At 40.0% G+C, this 23,237-nt stretch overlaps 1 protein-coding gene across 7 annotated transcripts in view; it reads right to left on the bottom strand.

The window, feature by feature from the left end:
• The window catches only part of phf20l1.S (PHD finger protein 20 like 1 S homeolog), a 76,692-nt gene that overhangs the window by 40,483 nt on the left and 12,972 nt on the right, over positions 1 to 23,237 (bottom strand). For 6 of the 7 annotated variants that reach the window (XR_005962328.1, XM_018223977.2, XM_018223975.2 and 3 more), the window contains 4 exons: positions 22,612 to 22,700; positions 21,515 to 21,746; positions 17,140 to 17,265; positions 14,336 to 14,418 (listed from right to left, as the gene is read on the bottom strand). Coding sequence is in view for 6 of the 7 variants with exons in the window: in XM_018223977.2 (XP_018079466.1) it covers positions 14,336 to 14,418; positions 17,140 to 17,265; positions 21,515 to 21,746; positions 22,612 to 22,700 (530 nt within the window). In the remaining variant the exon portion in view is untranslated. Of the gene's footprint in view, positions 1 to 13,877; positions 14,419 to 17,139; positions 17,266 to 21,514; positions 21,747 to 22,611; positions 22,701 to 23,237 lie in introns of those variants that run through there. The other variant, XM_041568028.1, reaches the window with a different exon arrangement.

Genomic DNA, 23,237 nt, shown 5'->3' with positions numbered 1-23,237 from the left:
TGATATCACTCCAACTTGCAGTACAGCAGTAAAGAGTGATTGAAGTTTATCAGAGCACAAGTCACATGACTTGGGGCAGCTGGAAAAATGACAATATGTCTAGCCCCATGTCAGATTTCAAAATTGAATATAAAAAAATTTGTTTGCTCTTTTGAGAAATGGATTTCAGTGCAGAATTCTGCTGGAGCAGCACTATTAACTGATTCATTTTGAAATTTTTTTTTTCCCATGACAGTATCCCTTTAAGGTAACTTTTCATATGTTATAGAATGGCCAATTTATTATTTATAGTTTTTGAATTATGTGCTTTTTTCTTCTGAATCTTTGCAGCTTTCAAACAGGTGTTGAGGACCCCATCTAAAAATCAAATGCTCTGAAAGGCTACGAATGTATTGTTATTGCTACTTTTAATTGTTTATCTTTCTATTCAGGCCTCTCCTATTCATATTCCAGTCTTTTTTTCAAATCAATGCATGGTTTGCTAGGGGGATTTGGACCCTAGCATTCCGATGGCTGAAATTGCAAACGGGAGAGCTGCTGAATAAAAAGCTAAATAACTCAAAAAGCACAAATAATAAAAAATGAAAACCAATTGCAAGTTGTCTCAGAATAGCACCCTCTGCATCATACTAAAAGATTTCTCAAAGGTGAACAACCCCTTTAAGTGTTAAGTTTTTATATTTTTTTAAGGTTTGTTTGTTTTTTATCTCCCATCAAGCAGGATTTAATAATAAAAAGTCATTATGTTCGACTTCACATTTTAGAGACTTATTTTCCTTCGAGCGAATGGTGGCTCTTCTTCCCAATTAATATCCGTCGTCTTCTTCCAACAGAAAATGTCCAGGCTAAATCCTTGTTCTTGTCCTTCCATACTGTGCCTCATCCTCAGTTACGGTTCCGCATATTTCATTTGTATGAATTATAGCCACAACATGTAAATAAACAGACTTTATTGCACATTTTCACATCGGTGAAAGGCATGAACTACAACTCAATAATAAACGGCTGCATACATCATCAGCTCCATAAGAAAATAGACACATTGCTTTCAACACTTAAGTGCAACTCGTTTCTACTTTATGCAACAATCTCACATGAAAAGGAAAAGAAAAAACATCAACAACACCGGTCAGTTTTGCATTATTTCCTCTGCACAAACAGGTAACACTTCACAGTAATGAAACCTACTTTATTATTATTATAATGTTTCAGCTTTGGATTAAAAAGGAAACTCCCGACCGTACACTAGTGAGTGTTGTCCTTTAAAAACCTATTAAAATATTTTTTTTTTCCCCGTTGGTTTTATTAACAAAATACATTGTCGGTAACTAGCACGCTTATAAAATAAACGGAGTTGTAAGAGAATGACAGATAAAGCGGGTTTCCGTTTGCCAAGTGCGAGAATTATCTTACAAAAAAGTTCGGCGAAAAGTGCTCTAGGTTAGTATTTTAGGTAAAGGTGTAAACAGCCAGGACCACGGCTCTGCGAGTTTCAAGTTTTATTTTTGTTTTCCCAAAAGGGGAAAAAAAATTGATTAATGGAATTTATAAATGTTCTAGTTGGTGTGAAGCAGGAATGTCCAGCCTCCAGCCCCAGTGTTAAAGGATAAGTAAACCTTTAAAATAAGTGAATGTAAAATTGATGAGGGGGCTATTCTAAGCGCTTTTGCAATGTACATTATTTATTTTTCTTTAATTCCAAGATATTAAGGGATACATGTACTGTTAATATGAATGAATTTTGTTACAACATCACCACCTGCTGGTCAGTTTCCCACCAGTCTGACCACTAAGTAGTCAAGGAAGTTGTCAGGAGAAAGAAAGAGGCTGATGTTCTTCTGCTTAGGAAAGATTTGAGAAAGGTTTCTAATTTTATTCCTAAGTATAAGAACATAAGAGCAGCCTCTTTCTTTCTCCTGACAACTTCATTGACTACTTGGTGGTCAGACTGGTGGAAACTGACCAGCAGGTGGCTCTGTTGTCAAGAGAAACAAATAGGCTGCTCTGATGTTCTTCAACTAAGGAATAAAATTAGAAACCTTTCTCAAACCTTTCCTAAGCAGTAAAACATCAGAGTAGCCTCTTTCTTTCTCCTGACAACTTCCTTGACTACTTGGTGGTCACACTGGTGGAAACTGACCAGCAGGTGGCTCTGTTGTCAAGAGAAAAATAGGCTGCTCTGATGTTCTTCTGTTTAGGAATAAAATTAGAAACCTTTCTCAAACCTTTCCTAAGCAGAAGAACTTCAGAGCAGCCTATTTCTTTCTCTTGACAACAGCGCCACCTGCTGGTCAGTTTCCCACCAGTCTGACCAGCAAGTAGTCAAGGAAGTTGTCAGGAGAAAGAAAGAGGCTGCTCTGATGTTCTTCTGCTTGGGAAAGGTTTGAGAAAGGTTTCTAATTTTATTCCTAAGTAGAAGAACATCAGAGCAGCCTCTTTCTTTCCCCTGACAACTTCCTTGACTACTTGCTGGTCAGACTGGTGGGAAAATGACCAGCAGGTGGAGCTGTTGTAACAAAATTCATTCATATTAACAGTACATGTATCCCTTAATATCTTGGATTTAACGAAAAATAAATAATGAATGTACATTGCAAAAGTTATTTGAATAGTACCCTCATCAATTTTACATTCACTTATTTTAAAGGTTTACATATCCTTTAAATGACAATACCCAGTGTCGGGATGATTGAAGGACAGGCTGGACTGCCCAATAAAATACCAAAAGGTTTGTTTTTCCTCATAGATCCCCTATAAAACAATCACAGCGCTAATAGTAAGTAAACATAGCTGGAGAAGTATATATGGCTCAACTGACGAGGCAGGAATCTACTGTAGATTCCAGACGGTTTACACCTGATGCAATGTCAGTTTATTCCCGATATAGTCACATAGAAAAATGGATTCCAGACTTGGTCTAGCCAAGAGAAAGTGACCGCTTGATACACATATACAGCAGGGAAAGCAACACGGTTTCAGAAACTCATGAGAATAATATTGGGGTTATAACCATATATTCCTGTTGCCAAACCTCTCTGGCAGCGATATACAAAATACATTGTAGAATGTGCTTAGATCATATTCCGTGTGAGCTGGATGGACACATTAAGGGGCAGATCTATTAAGGGTTGAAGTGAAAATTCGAATTTTTTTTTTGGTCAAAACCCTCAAATTTGAATTGTGAGTTATGCAAACTCCCAGTTTTAATTCGAATTTCGAGATTTATAATACTCTGGCCCTTTAAGAATTAAAGCTCGACTATTCGCCACCTTAAACCTGCCGAATTGCTGTATAAGTCAATGGGAGAGGTCCAGGGAAGTTTTTTAAATTCGATTTGAGTTTTAATAATTTGTATCAAATTCAATTCGAGTGTTCGGGTCAATTAAAAAAAAAAAGCGATTTAAAAAATAAATTTAGTTTGGTCGCATTTCGAATTTATGGAAGCTAAAAAAAAAACAAAAAAAAAACTCACATGAATTCAAAATTCGACCCTTGATAAATGTGCCTCCTAGAGTTTCTATTGGCCCAGCTAATTATGCTGTATAGTTCCATTCTGTCTTTGAAACATACCGAATTTCTCTTCACCTTGCTTGGAGCACTCTGCTCCTCTGAGGACAAAGGCTTGCCCATATGTTTAAATATAAAAAATATTCACACAAAAAAAAAAAGAAAGAAACTAAAGGACTTATTTAGAAACTTAAGTGCAAAGCTCTATATGTACCCAAATTATTATTTTTTTTTTTTTTTTTACCCACAAGCAGAATTTTCTAAAATTTCCAGGGATGTAGAAGTTTCCGGATCATAGAGGAGTTTGAGGTCTTCGGGCATCAATGTACTGTAAACGATCACTGGGCCAATTCTGGAGATAATTACAGTAGGGAACATTTTTCAGGAGCAGTTTAAGGTGCAAAGTGCAAAAACTGGCACAATCCACCAAATTTTCTGCACTTTTTTCCATGCCCTGTACTTTAAAGGGATACTGTCATGATTTTTATGGTGTAGTTTTTATTTCTAAATTATATTGCAAATAATTCACTCTACCATATAAAATTTTATTCCTGAATCAACAAGTGTATTTATTTTAGGGATGCACCGAATCCACTACTTTGGATTCGGCCGAACTTCCGAATCCTTCACAAAAGATTCTGAATCCGAATTTGCATATGCAAAATAGGGGTGGGAAAACATTTTTTACTTCCTTGTTTTGTGACAAAAAGTCACGCGATTTCCCCCGCCCCTAATTTGCATATGCAAATTAAGATACGGTTCGGCCTGGCATAAGGATTCAGCCGATCCAAATCCTGCTAAAAAGGCTGAATCCTGGCCGAAACCCAAGCCAAATCCTGGATTCGGTGCATCCCTAATTTATTAGTTGTAATATTGGTTTGTAGGTGCATCTCAGGTCATTTTTCCTGATCCTGTGTTTTCAGAAAAAAACAGAACTTCATAATGGAACTACTTTCAGGCAGGCTATTGTTCCTGCAACTCAATGTAATGGAAGAAATCGCAGTGGGACTTGGATTTTTACTGAATGCTGTTCAAAAATAAAAAATGCTGCAAATGTATGTTACATAGTTACATAGTTGTGAAGCTCAGAGGCCTTCCTTCCCTCGATGGACACATGGCAGGTAAGGGCTGTGCTCTGTACTTCGTGTTATTACTCTTTGAATGAGCATTATGGGGGTGTGCATTTGTCTGGGGTCTCTATAAAGCACCCCCAGTGTTAGCGAGAAAGAATAAAATTCTGTGTGTGCAGATTCCACCAGGACCCCCCCCTTACTTGGATGGATTCTGTTCTCAAGCTAACTTGGTCATTATCATCTTGACCTTGAGGAAGAACCATCTGATAATCTGATAAACCATCTGATAAAATGGTAATTTGAGCAGCTCTTTGTTTTTCTGTGCTGTGAAGCGAAATCTCTATGCTCTCGCAATGGTAACGCCCTTTTATGCTCGTCATACGTCCCCAAATTTATAAAAACTTTGTGATTTCTTTGTTTGGGGGTTCTGACTCTTTGTGAGTTCAGAATCCACGAAGCTGGTGTCAAATATATGTCATTTTTTCACCTCATGTGGTCTCCAGTTCTTGAAGTTAGGGTGTATTTCATTAGGGACAAATTTGTTGTATGCATTAAAGGAGAACTAAAGCCTAACTAAAGAAGTAGGTAGAAATGTTATACATTATGTTTTGTGATTCTGTACCAGCCCAAGGCAACCACAGCCCTTTAGCAGTAAAGATCTGTGTCTCCAAAGATGCCCCAGTAGCTCCCCATCTTCTTTTCTGCAGATTCACTGCACATGCTCTGTGCTGCTGTCACTTACTGAGCTTAGGGACCCACTCACAATATACAGTACACATAGAATAGAAATGTCACAATATAAGGCTGATAAGTAATTAATACAGATAATTACTACATGGCAGCACAGAAACCAGTGCAATTAGCATCAGAATTTAATAATCAGCAAACCTGTAGCATCAGCTTATATTACAGCCAGGGAAGCTCATTTGCTGCTGGATAATTAGTGACGAGCCCTAAGCTTAGCTTCTCAACAGCCAATCAGAGCCCACTGAGCATGTGAGTGTCACAGACACTTTCCAAGATGGTGACCCCCTGTGACAAGTTTGAAGTCCTGGATCATTGCTGCTATTGACAAGCTGAAACTTTAGCCTCGTGCAATAAGTTCACTATATAAAATATGGCATTTTAGCCATATTTACTTTTAGGGTTTAGTTCTCCTTTAAGGAAAACCCTGGCAGTAAGATCTCCACACGGTGCTAATTCCAAGGCTCTGTTGCATTTGTATTTTCTGTTCTCTGCACCTTATTGAGAAGGCAGAATTCAAGGGCATTTTGTCATGCAAGTAACTTTGAGAACAGTATATAAATCCATGCAATTTTGAGCCTTGCACTTGCGTTCCTAAATGAAGCCCCTTCAAAAAAAACCCAACATACATTCAGTTGTATAAAAGAAAGTGCTTGCAAAAGTATTTCCCTATTACCATGGAAGCCTGTGAGTGGAAAGACAAGATAATGATGCCACAAGCAACTGGGTTACGGGTTTAATTCCTGTCCACTGGTAGAGTCCTGCCGCGGGTCGGGTACCCGCAAAAAATGAGAGTACCCTGCAAAATCAGGGTAGGATTTTCAGGTGCGGGTATAGATGCGGGTCTGCTGGTTCTGGGTCTCATCTAAATTTCTTATGTTATGTTGTCTATATTTTAGTCCTTTTAAAATTTTACAAAACTTTTTTCTGACACGCCCACTTTTGATGATGTCAGCAACATCACTTCCTGTTTGATGGTGGTCAGCGGGTTGCGGGTCGGGTTGTGGAAGCGGATCATAGTGGGTAAATAGGAGGGTTACGATTTGGGTTGCGGGTGTCTGGGTCTTAGAAATTGGTTCCGCGCAGGACTCTTCCGCACTGCGAATCTTGACAGCGCTATATAAATAAATGATGATGATAAATGATGACTCTATCCACTGGTTCCCTAAATAAGCTTCTATCAGAGACACAAAGATTCCCAGGCAAAAACACACTTTGGCCAAACTAGTTGAACAAGCAGCTCTTTGTGAGATCGACCTGCAAGCAGCCAGTCCCCCCATTGCTTCTCAGTAAGAACAAATGGATAGGTGCCATATATATTGTATTCACAACTTCTGCCCCGATGATGGTTTTATTATATATAATGCTTGCTAGAACTATACAATGTAATCATATCCCTGTAGGAACTCAACTTTCACTGGTTTCAAGCATACCAAATATTAAAGGAAAACTTCAGCCCCAAAATGAACACTTAAGCAACAGATAGTTTATATCACATTAAGTGACATATTAAAGAATCTTACCAAACTGGAATATATATTTAAATAAAGATTGCCCTTTTACATCTCTTGCCTTGAACCACCATTTAGTGATGGTTTGTGTGCTGCCTCAGAGATCACCTGACCAGAAATACTGCAGCTCTAACTGTAACAGGAAGAGATCACCTGACCAGAAATACTGCAGCTCTAACTGTAACAGGAAGAGATCACCTGACCAGAAATAATGCAGCTCTAACTGTAACAGGAAGAGATCACCTGACCAGAAATACTGCAGCTCTAACTGTAACAGGAAGAGATCACCTGACCAGAAATACTGCAGCTCTAACTGTAACAGGAAGAGATCACCTGACCAGAAATACTGCAGCTCTAACTGTAACAGGAAGAGATCACCTGACCAGAAATACTGCAGCTCTAACTGTAACAGGAAGAGATCACCTGACCAGAAATACTGCAGCTCTAACTGTAACAGGAAGAGATCACCTGACCAGAAATACTGCAGCTGTAAATGTAACAGGAAGAAGTGTGGAAGCAAAAGACAGAACTCTGTCTGCCAATTGGCTCATGTGACCTAACATGTATGGTTTGTTTGTGTGCACTGTGAATCGTAGAGTCCCAGGGGACGGCCCTTATTTTTGAAAATGGCAGTTTTCTATTTAAGATTACCCAATGGCACATACTGCTAAAAAAGTATATTACAATGAAAACGGGTTATTTACATGTAGCAGGGTTTTACATATGAGCTGTTTAATGCAATATCTTTTTATAGAGACCCTACATTGTTCGGGGGGTATAGTTTTCCTATAAATAGGAACGGGTCCGTATCAAAGAGGTGCTGCACGCTAAACATTTATCTCCAAAAGCCCCCATAGCCGCCCCCAGCCCCACAAACTTTCATGAAGCCGACCCTCTGACACTGAAAATGGTTCCTCTGCAGTTGTTTCAGTCACGCTGGGCTGGGGTCGGAGCAATCCTTCCATAGGCTAATTACAAATGAAAACAGGGCTTCAGCCTATGGAAGGATTGCTCCGCCCCCAGCCCAGCGTGACTGAAATAACCGCTGAAGAACCATTAGCAGTGTCAGTGGGTCGGCTTCTCGAAGGTTTGGGGGGCAGCTACGGGGGCTTTTGTAGGTAAATATTTAGCAGGCAGAACCTCCATGATTTTTATAGGAACATGTCAATATAGGGAAGGGAATATCATTTAATTGTGACTGGATCTTGGGACTTTTCAATGCACAATCACACAAGCTCAGGCCGGGAACCAGCCGGTCCACTGACTCGTGCCTACATCGAGAGGCACTTCATTGTCCTTGGCAAAGTCACATGGAGCTGATGTCTTAAGGAACACTCATGAGTTTCCTTGCCAAAATATGCCCCACGTGCACAAAGGCCAACTCCATGGCTCTCCATTCAGACACAGGCTCCAGCGGATCTGCGGATTCTCACCCACACAAGTCGAGACTACCACGTCTAGCTGCGCCCGAGCTGAGGCTATGTATTCGGGTGGCAGCGGACGAGTGGATGATCCCCTACATGTGGCTGTAGCCTAAACGTGTATCATTAACCACAATTGTCAGCAGGCTTTCAATAAAAGTGATGCTAAAACTTGCATTGCACACTGGGGCTCATTTATAAAGTTTGCGCAGCGCATATTTTTTCGCAAATGGTTGTATTGCCTATGTTTTTTCCTGAATGCTAATATATTGCACTGCTCAATGTGCGAAAATAGCGCTGACAGTAACTTAAATTCGCACTTTGCGAAACTGTTTTGAGAATATTTTCTCCGCCACTAAAGTTTTGGCGTAATTCAGTCGCAGAGTGTGCGCATAAATAGTCGCAATTTTTGAAATATTTAAAAAGCTCTTATAGACATTCGCATTGTGAAAAAAAATTCACATTTTTGTTTGCACCACTCTTATTCAGCTTTATAAATGTAACCATGTACAGGGCAAATATATTCACTTTGCGAACCAATCTGTCTGGCGCAAAGTTTATAAATGAGCCCCACTGTCTTTTCCAGCTGAAGCTCTTGTCTTTTCTAAAAAGATTTCTGTTAGTCAGATAATCCCATAAAGACCAGCAACAGTGGGCGTTACTCTGAGATTCTCCAGGCCGAAAGCTATGAAAAGTATGAACATCTGAAGATCGAAATTACAGAAAGATCCATTTTCGGAAAACCCCAGGTCCCGAGTAATCTGGTTAACAGGTCCCCATACCTGTATAACAGTGGCTCATGAGCAACGTGTTGCTCACCAACCAATTGGATGTTGCTCCCAGAAGCCTCAAAGAGTATAATTATTATTGAATTCCAGGCTTGGAGGCAAATTTTGGTTGTATAAAAACCAGTTGTACTGCCAAACAGAGTCTCCTGTAGTCTGCCAGTCCACATAGGGGCCACCAATAGCCAATCACAGCCCTTATTTGGCACCCCGGGGACTTTTTTTTCATGCTTCTGTTGCTCCACAACTCTTTTAACATTTGAATGTGGCTCATGGATTAAAAAGTAGGGAACCCCGATATATAATATGCCAGCACAGGAACTAATTCAGCAGGAACAGCCCCTAAGTTTGCTCATAGTCTGTACAGAAAGATCCCATACAACTATGACACATAGGTATTTCCTGTACTAAGCACAATTCAGCAGGAACAGTCCCCTAAGTTTGCTCATAGTCTGTACAGAAAGATCCCATACAACTATGACACATAGGTATTTCCTGTACTAAGCACAATTCAGCAGGAACAGTCCCTAAGTTTGCTCATAGTCTGTACAGAAAGATCCCATACAACTATGACACATAGGTATTTCCTGTACTAAGCACAATTCAGCAGGAACAGTCCCCTAAGTTTGCTCATAGTCTGTACAGAAAGATCCCATACAACTATGACACATAGGTATTTCCTGTACTAAGCACAATTCAGCAGGAACAGTCCCCTAAGTTTGCTCATAGTCTGTACAGAAAGATCCCATAAAACTATGGCAGCATAGGTATTCCCTGTACTAAGCACAATTCAGCAGGAACAATCCCCTAAGTTTGTTCATAGTCTGTACAGAGAGATCCCATAAAACTATGGCAGCATAGGTATTCCTCTGTACTAAGCACAATTCAGCAGTAACAGCCCCTAAGTTTGTTCATAGTCTGTACAGAGAGATCCCATAAAACTATGACACATAGGTATTCCCCTGTACTAAGCACAATTCAGCAGGAACAGTCCCCTAAGTTTGCTCATAGTCTGTACAGAGAGATCCCATAAAACTATGGCAGCATAGGTATTCCCTGTACTAAGCACAATTCAGCAGGAACAGCCCCTAAGTTTGCTCATAGTCTGTACAGAAAGATCCCATACAACTATGACACATAGGTATTCCCTGTACTAAGCACAATTCAGCAGGAACAGTCCCCTAAGTTTGCTCATAGTCTGTACAGAGAGATCCCATAAAACTATGGCAGCATAGGTATTCCCTGTACTAAGCACAATTCAGCAGGAACAGCTCCCCCAGCCTGCATGGCTAATTAGAACTGCTAATTAGCCATGCAGGCTGTGGATTCCATATGTGTTTGGGTTTTAAGGGGCGAGGTGGCAACCCTAGGCTTTGAGGAGATGTGAGAATTTGTGCTGCAAATGTGCCTATACTTTGCAAATTAGAAGTTACCCCTGCCTCTGTATCATCAGGCCACATCATAATGCTATACAGGTATGGGACTGGTTATCCAGAATGCTTGGGACCTGGGGTTTTATGAATAAAGGATCTTTCCATAATTTGGATCTTCATACCTTAAGTCTACTAGAAAATCATATAAACATTAATTAACCCAATAGGCTGGTATTAATTACAATAAAGATTAAAGGAAAACTATACCCCTCAAACAATGTAGGTCTTTATAAAAAGATATTGCTTAAACAGCTCATATTTAAAAAGACATGTAAATGAACCATTATCATAATAATATGCTTTTTTAGCAGTATGTGCCATTGGGTAATCCTAAATAGAAAATTGCCATTTTAAAAAATAAGGGCCGCCCCCCTAGGATCGAAGGATTCACGGTGCATACAAACAAACCAAACATGTTAGGTAACATGAGCCAATCAACACACAGCATACTGTCTTTTGCTTCCACATTTCTTCCTGTCACAGTTAGAGCTGCAGTATTTCTGGTCAGGTGATCTGTTCCTGTTACAGTTAGTGCTGCAGTATTTCTGGTCAGGTGATCTCTTCCTGTTACAGTTAGAGCTGCAGTATTTCTGGTCATGTGATCTCTGAGGCCTCACACAGACCATCACGAAATCGGGGTTCAAGGCAAGAGATGTAAAAGGGCAAGATTTACTTAAATATATAGAACAGTTTGGTGAGATTCTTTAACATGCCACTTAATATGATGTAAACTGTCTGTTGCTCAAGTGTTCATTTTGGGGGTATAGTTGGGATCAAGTACAAGCTACTGTTTTATTATTACAGAGAAATAGAAAACACTTTTTTAAAATGTGGATTATTTGGATAAAATGGAGTCTATGGGAGACGGCCTTTCCATAATTCAGAGCTTTCTGGATAACGGGTTTTCGGATAACGGATCTCATACCTGTACAATAGCGTCTCCTAAGTAAATGACAATACAGCAGAACTAAGAATGAAATAGGGAAAGAATATATGCTGTTACCTTCTATATGGTAAGAACCATACCCTAAATCCATATTGATTTCTTCCAAAAAGGAATACGTGAGTGCAAAAATAAAGGCCCCTCTGCATTGGGATCAAATGAAAAATTAAACATGGTCCCTCTGTTTAAAATGAATATACCTTTTGTGGAACTGCCCACCAGGATGAACCCTAATGTTCAGTGTTGCCCTTTGCATACTTGTTTTGAAGAGAAACTGAAAATAAACAAAGCTATTGGGCTACAAATGCTGCACATTACAATTTGTCTTTCTGTACCAGCCCAAGGCAACCAATGCCTTTTAGCAGGGAAGATCTGTGCCTCTGAAGATGCCCCAGTAGTTCCCCATTTTCTGAGCTCATGGACCAACTCACAATATACTGCATAATGTAGACACACAATGATAGCTCAGAAACCAGTGCATTTTGCATTACAATATAAAGGAAAACTAAAGCCTAACTAAAGAAGTAGGTAGAAATGTTGTACATGATGTTTTGTGCTTCTGTACCAGCCCAAGGCAACCACAGCCCTTTAGCAGTAAAGATCTGTGTCTCCAAAGATGCCCCAGTAGCTCCCCATCTTCTTTTCTGCTGATTCACTGCACATGCTCTGTGCTGCTGTCACTTACTGAGCTTAGGGACCCACTCACAATATACAGTACACATAGAATAGAAATGTCACAATATAAGGCTGATTAGTAATTAATACAGATAATTACTACATGGCAGCACAGAAACCAGTGCAATTAGCATCAGAATTTAATAATCAGCAAACCTGTAGCATCAGCTTATATTACAGCCAGGGAAGCTCATTTTCTGCTGGATAATTAGTGACGAGCCCTAAGCTTAGCTTCTCAACAGCCAATCAGAGCCCACTGAGCATGTGAGTGTCACAGACACTTTCCAAGATGGTGACCCCCTGTGACAAGTTTGAAGTCCTGGATCATTGCTGCTATTGACAAGCTCAAACTTTAGCCTCGTGCAATAAGTTCAGTGTATATAATATGACATTTCTAGCCACATTAATTTTTAGGGTTTATTTCTCCTTTAATAATAATCCCCACAGCATCAGCGTGAAAGCTCATTTTCTGCTTGATGATTTTCTGAACAGCAGCCCAGAGCCCACTGAGCATGTGCAGAGCCACTGACACACAAAAGATGGCCTAACAAGATCCAAGATGGGGACCTGCTGCGGACAATTTTGAAAGCCTGGATTATTATGGTTAGGGCTCTTACTGAAGAGCGGTTGACGCTGCACTCCCCTGTGTTCCGTTTTTCTGCATTTAGCCGCAGGGGAGCGCAGGAATAGACACATTAAGCTGTTTTCAATGGGGCTGTACTCACACAGGCGCGTGTAGGCGCCGAACGCAGGAAAAATGCAGCATGTTGCGTGTCAACCTGCGTTCGGCGCCTACACGCGCCTGTATGAGTACAGCCCCATTGAAAAAAGCTCTATTCCTGCGCTCCACTGTGGCTGAAAGCAGAAAAACGGAACGCAGGGGAGCGCGGCTTCAACCGCTCGTCAGTAAGAGCCCTTATAGAGCTGCTGAACCTCTCTGTTGGTAGTGTAAATTCAATGTAGTATAAATTCAATATAAAAATACACGCCATGGGCATATTTTAGGCATATTCGTTTTTAGGCTTGAGTTTTTCTTTAAGTACTATATTCTACAAGATACTGAACCATAGGCATTCTCTGTAAAGTGCTGCATTACATGTTCCTTTCATAAAAACATCATAGGATAATACTAATGAAAATTCCATTTTCAGATATACCTCTTTGCTATACAGGTATGGGATCTGTTATCCAGAATACTCGGGAGCTGGGGCTTTCCACATAATGGATCTTTCCATAATTTGGATCGAAATACCCAAAGAAAATCATATAAACATTAAATAAACCCAATAGGCTGGTTTTGCCTCCAATAAGGATTAATTATATCTCAGTTTGGATCAAGTACAAGCTACTGTTTTATTATTACAGAGAAAAAGGAAATCACTATTAAAAATTTCGATTATTTGAATAAAATAGAGTCTATGGGGGATGGCCACTCTGTAAATCTGAGCTTTCTGGATAATGGGTTTCCGGATAACGGATCCCACAGCTGTATTTGTTTTGCAGTGGACAGAGCGGGCTCTGAAGTCATGTTAAAGCTGTATCTTCTCATTTTGCAAACAACAACCTTTCATAATTAATCATTAACTATACGGCAACAATAAACCTATATTATATGGCTTTGTATTTCTTTGCATTGACACAATAAACCCCTGCTCCGAAGAGCTTACATTCTAATGTTGTTGGCTGGCATACAAAAAAAAGATACAATTTTATCTAAAAACCAAGAGGTTAATATTAATTTTTCCTTCATTTAGAATTTCCCGATTATGATAATTGTAGTTTTAATTGAAAACTGTGATATTTTAAAATACCAGATTAAATACTCATTATTTGTTTTTGTTTTTTTTGCTTTTCAGGCCATGACATTGATTAAACTAGTTTTATAGGTACAAATGAAAAAAGGCAACACAATGGTAGCCCGTGAGGGACAAGTAAAGTAGTATAAGTACCACTACAAGAGGAGAACTATTAGCACCTGATTCCAAGTCATGGTGGATATCTGATCTGCCTTTAAGGGCCATGAAAAGGCATGCACAGACGATAAATGTGGGACAACATATAGAGGCTGGTTGGCAAAAACCAAGTTAGAAAAAAGAAAAATCAGCGTATGGATTTTACAGCTCAAAGCACTGATCCAGAAACAGGCACTGATTTTAGCGGCTTGAGAATAGTTTCGGTAACTTAAAGCCCTGTAGTGGGTCCCTGCTGGGATCTTGCAAAAGACAAATTCTCCCATTTCATACCTCCTCCAGCCTTGATGTCTTTTCTGAGACGATGTCCTTCTGTTCTGTGTCGTCCAAAATAACGGCTTTAGATGCCAATAATCCTTTAATGAGAAGAAATGAACAACAATGCTAAGAATAATTGTATTATAGTATAATGGCATCAACTCAGTCTGCCTAATGGTGGCCATACTCAGGGAGATCCGCTCGTTTGGCATATGGAGATCCACTCATGTCTCCAAATGAGCGGATCTCTCTCCGATATACTCACATTGAAGTGGGTGATATCGGGCTGATCCAATTGTGGGCCCTAGGGCCCAATGATCGACTCAGAATGGAGGCCAAACGGGCGGTCGGATCGCATCTACGAAAAGTTGCAACAGGATATTTTAACCTACCTGATCAGATGGGCGCACACATAGGGTTGCCACCTTTTTAAAAAAAAATTTACTGCCCAGTGGTGGAGGCGGGAACTATAGGGGCGGGCTGTGATGCAAAAAGGGGCGGAGCAGCCCGGGTGTGCCGTAAAAGGGGCCGGGCCACGCCACGCGAGGGCAAGATGACGAAGAAAAGGTATGTTTCCACTGGAGGGCAAGGGTTTTTGTTAAATTAAGTAAGCTTTATCAGAAAGGTCTCTATAAATATACCAGTAAACCCTCAAAGTAATGCTGCTCTGAGTCCTCTGTCAAAAGAAACAGCACATTTCTTTCCTTCTATTGTGTACTCATGGGCTTCTGTATCAGACTTCCTGTTTTCAGCTTAAACCTCCAGGGCTAGGGCTTGAGCATGCTCAGTTTGCTCCTCTCTGCCTCCATTTTCCCCCTCCCTCCCTGCTGTAATCTGAGCCCAGAGAGGGACTCAGGCAGAAACTGATGTCATACCAAGCTAATATGGCAGCTGCTATCCTAAATAAACAGAGAGCTTCTAGAGCTGTTATTATAGCTTATCTATTGTCGATATTGCTTCGGTAGCTTTCCTTCTCCTTTAAGGGTATTACAAATTACCGGCAGCTAGTAAATTTGTAATACCGGCCCGGTAGGTGTTTTACCGGCTGGTTTTACCGGCCGGGTGGAAACCGTACCCACACACGGGCCAATAAGTTGCCGACTCGGTTTGTCAGCAGCTTTTATCAGCCCATGTATGTGGGTCTTAAAGGTGGCCATACACGTGCAGATTAAAACTGCCAATTTGGGTCCTTTAGACCGATTCGGCAACTTATCTGCCGTGTGTGGGGGGGCTTCCGACAGGTCCTCCTGATCGATACCAGGCCGAAAATCGGCCACGTAACGATTGGGCTAGTTTGATTTTTTTTCTGTGCAGTTGATGCGGTCCTGTGACCCTGTCGGCACCCATTCACAGCATTGCTATCTGATCGTTCGGATTCGCCCAATATCGCCCAGCTGTTAGTGGGCATATCGGGTTAAGATTCTCTCTTTTGGCTACCTCAGCAAACGAGCGGATGCAATAGTGTAAGGCCACCTTAAGAGCGCCACCTGGTGGACTGAGCTCTGAATATTAGACAGTAGAAGACTTGGGCTACACAGAGACGCCCCACATGAGCATTGATAAACACTATAATTGATAAGAAAGCACAAGCACTCGTAAAGTGTGCGAGAAGGTTGCATAATTCAAGCTTTACAGCAGTGAGCAAACAAGGTTTTATCCATTGGCTGGCCACATACACAACGCCCATGCATATGTAAATTAGGGAATGCCTCATTATAGCCACTTCTTTATATGCCACTGTCTGAATCTGACATGTCCTGTGCAATTTATGCTGCTGCTGTCATTTTGGATTTTTTGAAGGGACACAGATTCCATGTATGGGGATAAATGGACTTTTTCCGCAGGATTTTGATTTAGCTGAATCCTTTAGCCGACCAAACCAAATTTAAATCCTTAAAGGGATACTGTCATGGGAAAACATTTTTCAAATTGCATCAGTTAATAGTACTGCTCCAGCAGAATTCTGCACTGAAATCCATTTCTCAAAAAAGCTGATTTTTTTATATTAAATTTTGAAATCTGACATGGGGCTAGACATATTGTCAGTTTCCCAGCTGCCCCCAATCATGTGGCTCTAATAAACTTCAGTCACTCTTTACTGCTGTTTTGCAAGTTGGAGTGATATCACCCCTTCCCTTTCCCCCCAGCAGCCTAACAACAAAGGGAAGGGTAACCAGATAGCAGCTCCCTAACACAAGATAACAGCTGCCTGGTAGATCTAAGAACAGCACTCAATAGTAAAATCCAGGTCCCACTGAGACACATTCAGTTACATTGAGAAGGAAAAACAGCAGCCTGCCAGAAAGCAGTTCCATCCTAAAGTGCTGGCTCTTTCTGAAAGCACATGACCAGGCAAAATGACCTGAGATGCACCTACACACCAATATTTTAACTTAAAAAAAATACACTTGCTGGTTCAGGAATGAAATTTTATATTGTAGAGTGAATTATATGCAGTGTAAACAGTGTCATTTAGAAATAAAAATCATGACATGTTCCCTTGAAGGGCAGAGACACAGGGGCATGGATTCAGGGAGATTAGTCTCCCGGCGTAAGTCGTCCAAAGTTTCCAACTTAAGGCGACTTCGGAAAATGAAGTGCTCCGAGTGCTATTCCGGTGCATTCGGTGCACATTTAATCCCCAGTCTATCAAGTTTTTTCCCCACTTCCATGCCCAGAATCATTTGATTTTGCCAAAGTTGTAGGAGTTACAAAACAGCAGAACGACTGGGGTGGTGAATAAAATCGCTAGGAAACAGTATGGAGACACTATGAATGAGTTTTTCTGCCTGGGGTTTGACTGCAACATAAGCAAGTACCTGTAATTTTGTTCAGACGAGCTCTCTTTGCTTGAAACGAACTTGTCTGACTAAGTTTTCTCTTCAGTAAAAGCTCGTCCTCTTGTGGCTGAATACTGATCTTTGGAGTCTCTGGCAAAGTAATATCTAATTAAAGGGGGGAAAACAACAAAATGTTAATTTTGGATCCATAATGGATTTAATATATTGCTACGTATTTACAGTAGAACCCCCATTTTACATCCCCTGATTTTAAGTTTCCCCTCATTTTACATTGTTGTTTTGTGGTCCCACCTATATATTATGCATAATACATTTCCTTGATTATACATTTTCCTGGATTTTACATCATTTTTTTCTGATCCCCTGAAAAATGTAAAATGGGGGTTCTACAGTATACATTTATACAGTCGTGAAAAAATTAGGACACCCCATTAAATATTCAGTTCTTTATTAAGAAATGTTCACATATCGACGTTTAATCTTGTTTTTATTTATCTCTGGAAAAGAAAGTACTTTAATTGCAGGTAAACAACAAAAATAAACCTTGATTTACTCATTAGACAAAAGATATCAATAAAAAAAAATGTGTATTCTAACTGAGGAAAAAGTCAGGACACCCTTCCCCCTAATACCTACTTGCTGAAATAACTGCAGTGAGATGCTTCTTGTTGCCATCTACTAGTCTCTGACATAGTAACATTGTGCATAGTAACATAGTAGGATGAAAAAAGACACATGTCCATCAAGTTCAACCTTTTAACTTTTTTTTACCTGCCTGCCAGTTGATCCAGAGGAAGGCAAAAAAAAACCCACCTGAAGCCTCTCCAGTTTGCCTCAGAGGGGAAAATATTCCTTCCGGACTCCAGATTTGGCAATCGGTGGGTCGGAGGAAAGTTTGCCTCACTACTCAATGCAGAATTCTTTCAGCTGTAAGATGTTTGAAGGTTTTCTTGTACGTACGGCCAGTTTCAAGTCACCCACAGCATCTCAATGGGATTAAGATCTGGGCTTTGACTCGGCCACTCCAGGAATCTCCATTTTTTTAAGTTTTCAGACAGTCCTTGGTGGGTTTACTGGTATATTTTGAGTCATCATCATGTTGCTTCAGCTTTAATTTTCTTACAGATGGTCTGACGTTTCTCAAGCACGCTCTGATACACAGTAGAATTCATGGTGGATTCTATGATGGTGATCTGGCCATCCCCAAACCAGGGGCGTAACTATAGAGGAAGCAGACCCTGCGGCTGCAGGGGGGCCCAGGAGGTATAGGGGCCGCACGAGGCCCTAATTCATATACAATTTCAATAAATATATGAGAAACAAGTCAACCTCTAAACATTTTGGGGGCCTGAAAAATAATTTGCTGTGGGGCCCAGTAATATCTAGTTACGCCACTGCCCCAAATAATGCCACTTCCACCTCCATGCTTCACAGATGGTATGAGGTTCTTTTCCTGGAATGCTGTACTTGGTTTACGCCAAACATGTCCTCTGTTCTGCTGTCCAAATAATTACATTTTAGACTCATCAGTCCAAAGAACATTATTCCAAAAGTCCTGGTATTTGTCTGTGTTCTCTCTGCAAACTTCAGTCTGGCCTTGATGCTTCTCTTGAAGAGCGAAGGTTTCTTGAAGAGCGAAGGTTTCCTCCTTGTACACCTCCCATGCAAGTTAAAGTTGACTGTAGAGGCACTTTCACATCAACAGTAGCAAGAGCCTTCTGCAGGTCCCATGAGTAGGGTTGCCAACTTTTTTGGAAAAAAATACCGTCCTTCCTATATATTTAGATGTTTTCCCTATTAATAACATTGGGGTCAACCATCATTTTTGGGCCGGTAAAATAGTGACCAGGTGGCAAAACCCTACCCATGAGGTCAATTTAGGGTTTCTAGAGGCTTCTTTTAACATTTTGCGGTCTACTCTCGGAATGAACATGCTTGGACGGCCAGACCTGAGCAGTTGGCAGTTGTTTTGAAAGGCCTTCACAAATCCAAATGCCAAAAATTTTAGTGAAAAAAAAAATATATAACATTTTTCATGATTTATTCCACCCCAAGGATGGAAGAAGTCAGAATCCAAAAATCCAGCATCTCAGACCTTCTTAGGTTGTATATAAGTCAATAGCAGAAGTCCCAAAGATATCCTGATCTGCGCTGGGTATTGTGCATTAATCTGAAGATTTGGTGGTTTTCGGGCAAAAATCCGAAAAATTCAAATAGTTTGAATTTTCAGACGATTTTCTCGGGTTATTTTCCCGAACTGGAATTTTTCGGGAAAATTTATTGATAAATAACGGGAAATAACCCGTGCGGATTTGGTCGGAGTATATTTCAGAAAATAATTCGATAAATTTGGATTTTGATAAATAACCCCCTAAATGTCTGAGGTTTAAATATGGCAAACCTCCTTCAAAATGCTGAGTAATGATGTTCTAATCGTGCACCTGATGCCTACGTGCGTGTTATCTGAGCCATTTGAAGTGGGGGTGTACTAATTTAATTTATTCCTCACCTAATGGTGTCCTGGATTTTAATCTTGCTAACTGCAAGGGGTATGAACGTTGTCCCCATGTTTTAAGCAATTCAAAAGAATACAGGTATATATATATATATCTATATATATATATATATTTTTTTTTTTTGTCACAAAACAAGGAAGTAAAAAATGTTTGCCCCTTCCCACCGCCCATTTGCATACGTATATTAGGATTCGGTATTCGACTAAATCTTTCGCGAAGGATTTGGCCGAATCCAAAATAGTGGATTCAGATCAAAACTTGCATACCCCAGTTCTTAATACCGTGTATTGCCCCTTTAACATCAATGACAGCTTGAAGTCTTTTGTGGCAGTTGTGGATGAGGCTCTTTATCTTCTCAGACGGTAAAGCTGCCCATTCTTCCTGGCAAAAAGCCTCCAGATCCCGTAAAATCTTGGGCTGTTTTGCATGAACTGCACGTTTGAGGTCTCCCCAGAGTGGCTCAATGATATTGAGGTCAGGAGACTGAGATGGCCTCTCCTGAACCTTCACTTTATTTTGCTGTAGCCAATGACAGGTCGACTTGGCCTTGGTGTTTTGGATCATTGTCATGTTGGAATGTCCAAGTACGTCTCATGCACAACTTCTGGGCTGATGAGTGCAAATTTTTTTCAAGTATTTTTTGTATTTCATCTGAAGTTATTTATGGGTTTTTCCTTGCATCACCAAAAAAATTTTTTATGGCAGTTGTTGCTGAAATTTTAGTTGGTCTCCCTGACCGTGGTTTGGTTTCAACAGAACCCCTAATTTCCACTTCTTAATTAGAGTTTGAACACTGCTGATTGGCATTCTCAATTCCTTTGATATTTTCTGATATCCCTTTCCTGTTTTATAGAGTTCAACTACCTTTTCCTGCAGATCCTTTGACAATTCTTTTGCTTTCCCCATGACTTAGAATCCAAAAAACATCAGTGCAGCCCTGGATGAAAGAGGCAAGGGTCTGTCAGGAGTCCAGAAAGTCACTGACCTTTTATACACAGCCTCGAATTACAAGCACACAGATCAGAGGTAAAGATGGTTACCTTTAATAGCCATTCTAACCCTTTTGTGTCAAGTTGTGTGAATGTTATCAGGCCAAAAAAACAGGGTATGTAAACTTTTGATCAGGGTCATTTGGGTAGTTTGTTTAGTGATTATGATTTAAAAAGAGTAAACACAGTTGTTTGACAATAAGGGGCCCATTTACTTAGCTCAAGTGAAGGAATAGAGGAAAAAAACTTCGAATTTCGAATGTTTTTTTTGGCTACTTCGACCATCAAATGGGCTACTTCGACTCGAACAATTCAAACTAAAAATTGTTCGACTATTCGACCATTCGATAGTCGATAGTCGAAGGCTTCCTAACAATTTTCTGATCAAAGGAATATCCTTCGATCGATGGATTAAAATCCTTCGAATCGTTCGATTCGACGGATTTAATCGTTATTTGATCGTAGGAATATCGCTAAATCCTTCGACTTCAATATTCGAAGTCTAAGGATTTCAATTCGGCAGTCGAATATCGAGGGTTAATTAACCCTCGAAATTCGACCGTAAGTAAATTTGCCCCTAAATGTCTTCAGCCAACCACTAAACCATGTAAACTTATGAGCACAACTGTATATATATACACGACTTCTTTGCTATAAGGGGAAAAAATATGCCCCCTTTAGACATGAGCTCATAGAGTCGGCCTTACCTAGAATAAAGACTCCCTGTACTGCCAAGTCTGTGCAAAACAAATTAAATATATCTATATATTCAGCATCTGAGAGAGTGTATGTTTAAATGCCTTTTTCTTTTTTTTACACAAGTCCGTATGAATGAGTTCATGTCAAAAAAGAGGAGTAAACTTCCCCACTTATTAACATATTAGAGACCTGTAAAGACTGTAAGTGGACTGGCCAGGTTCCTGCTCGATGTAGGTTCCTCCTCCTCTTTGTGGAAGATGCCAAAATGTTTGCACAGAACGGTCTCTTCCTTCTTGGAGGGCCCTTTGCTCCACTTTCTCTCCTCTTTGTCTTTAGTGCTGTTAATGCTGGACCGAGGCTTGTTCCCTGATTTATTCTTTGCTGCCACTGCTGCAGCTGCTTTAACAAGCGCGATCCAATCCTGAAATGAAAGGAAGAAAGGAAACTGTGAAGTTTTATTATTTGTAACATTCAATGGGTTGTTCACCTTTCAGTTAACTATTACTATGATGTAGAGAGGGATATTCTGAGATAATTTGCTATTGGTTTTCATTTCATTATTTGTGGTTTTTGAGTTATTTAGCTTTTTATTCAGCAGCTCTCCAGTTTGCAATTTCAGCCATCTGGTTGCTAGGGTCCAAATTCCCCTAGCAACCATGCATTTATTTGAATAAGAGACTGGAATATGAATAGGAGAGGCCTGAATAGAAAGAGGAGTAATAAAAAGTAACAATAACAATAAATGTGTAGCCTTACAGAGTATTTGTTTTGTAGATGGGGGTCAGTGACCCCCATTTGAAAGCTGGAAAGGATCAGAAGAAAAAAGCAAATAATTAAAAAAAACTATAGAAAATAAATAATGAAGACCAATTCAAAAGTTGCATAGAATTGGCCATTCTTTAACAACAAATTAAAGGGATACTGTCATGGGAAAATAATTTTTTTCAAAATGAATCCGTTAATAGTGCTGCTCCAGCAGAATTCTGCACTGAAATCCATTTCTCAAAAGAGCAAACAGATTTTTATCAGAGCACAAGTCACATGACCAGGGGCAGCAGGGAAATTGACAAAATGTCTAGCCCCATGTCAGATTTCAAAATGTAATATAAAAAAATCTGTTTGCTCTTTTGAGAAATGGATTTCAGTGCAGAATTCTGCTGGAGCAGCACTATTAACTGATGTGTTTTGAAAAAAACATGTTTTCTGATGACAGGATCCCTTTAACTTAAAGGTGAACCACCCCTTTCAGAAATAAAAACACTGGAAGATTGGTTGTAAAACCTTACCTGCCCCCTTGCATCTTCTGGCATGGATTTAATGTGAATTTTCTTCAGACATCGAATGACTCCATCATAAAACTGCACAGTGTAGGTTCCTATAGAAGAAAAGACATATTTTCATGCTAAGGCTGTGATACAACCCCTTGTAAAACACAATTACAACACACTTGTGTTGACATAAGAAAATAATTAAATCTCTGGGTAACACATAGTGGGTGCTCTTATAAGGCTGCGATTCCCCAGAAGCTCGTCCCTGGCAGCCTCTACATGTATGGGATCCATTATCCGGAAACCCATTATCCAGAAAGTTCTGAATTGCGGAATTGCCATCTCCCATCTCCTAATAAAACAGTAGCTTGTACTTGATCCCAACTAAGATATAATTAATCCTTATTGGAAGCAAAACCAGCCTATTGGGTTTATTTCATGTTTATATGATTTTCTAGTAGATTTAAGGCATGAAAATAGAAAACCAGTCAAGGGTGGTAAAAAAATACAAAAAGTTTATTAGGACATAGTAGACAACGGCCTAACGCGTTTCGTGCCTATTGGGGCACTTACTCACAATGCATCAAAATAAACAAAAAAGAAATACAGGTATAGGATCCCTTCTCCGGAAACCTGATATCCAG

The sequence above is a fragment of the Xenopus laevis genome, chromosome 6S (assembly GCF_017654675.1).
Source record: "Xenopus laevis strain J_2021 chromosome 6S, Xenopus_laevis_v10.1, whole genome shotgun sequence".
Taxonomy (NCBI): Eukaryota; Metazoa; Chordata; class Amphibia; order Anura; family Pipidae; genus Xenopus; species Xenopus laevis.
This window is presented reverse-complemented; position numbering and strand designations above follow the sequence as displayed.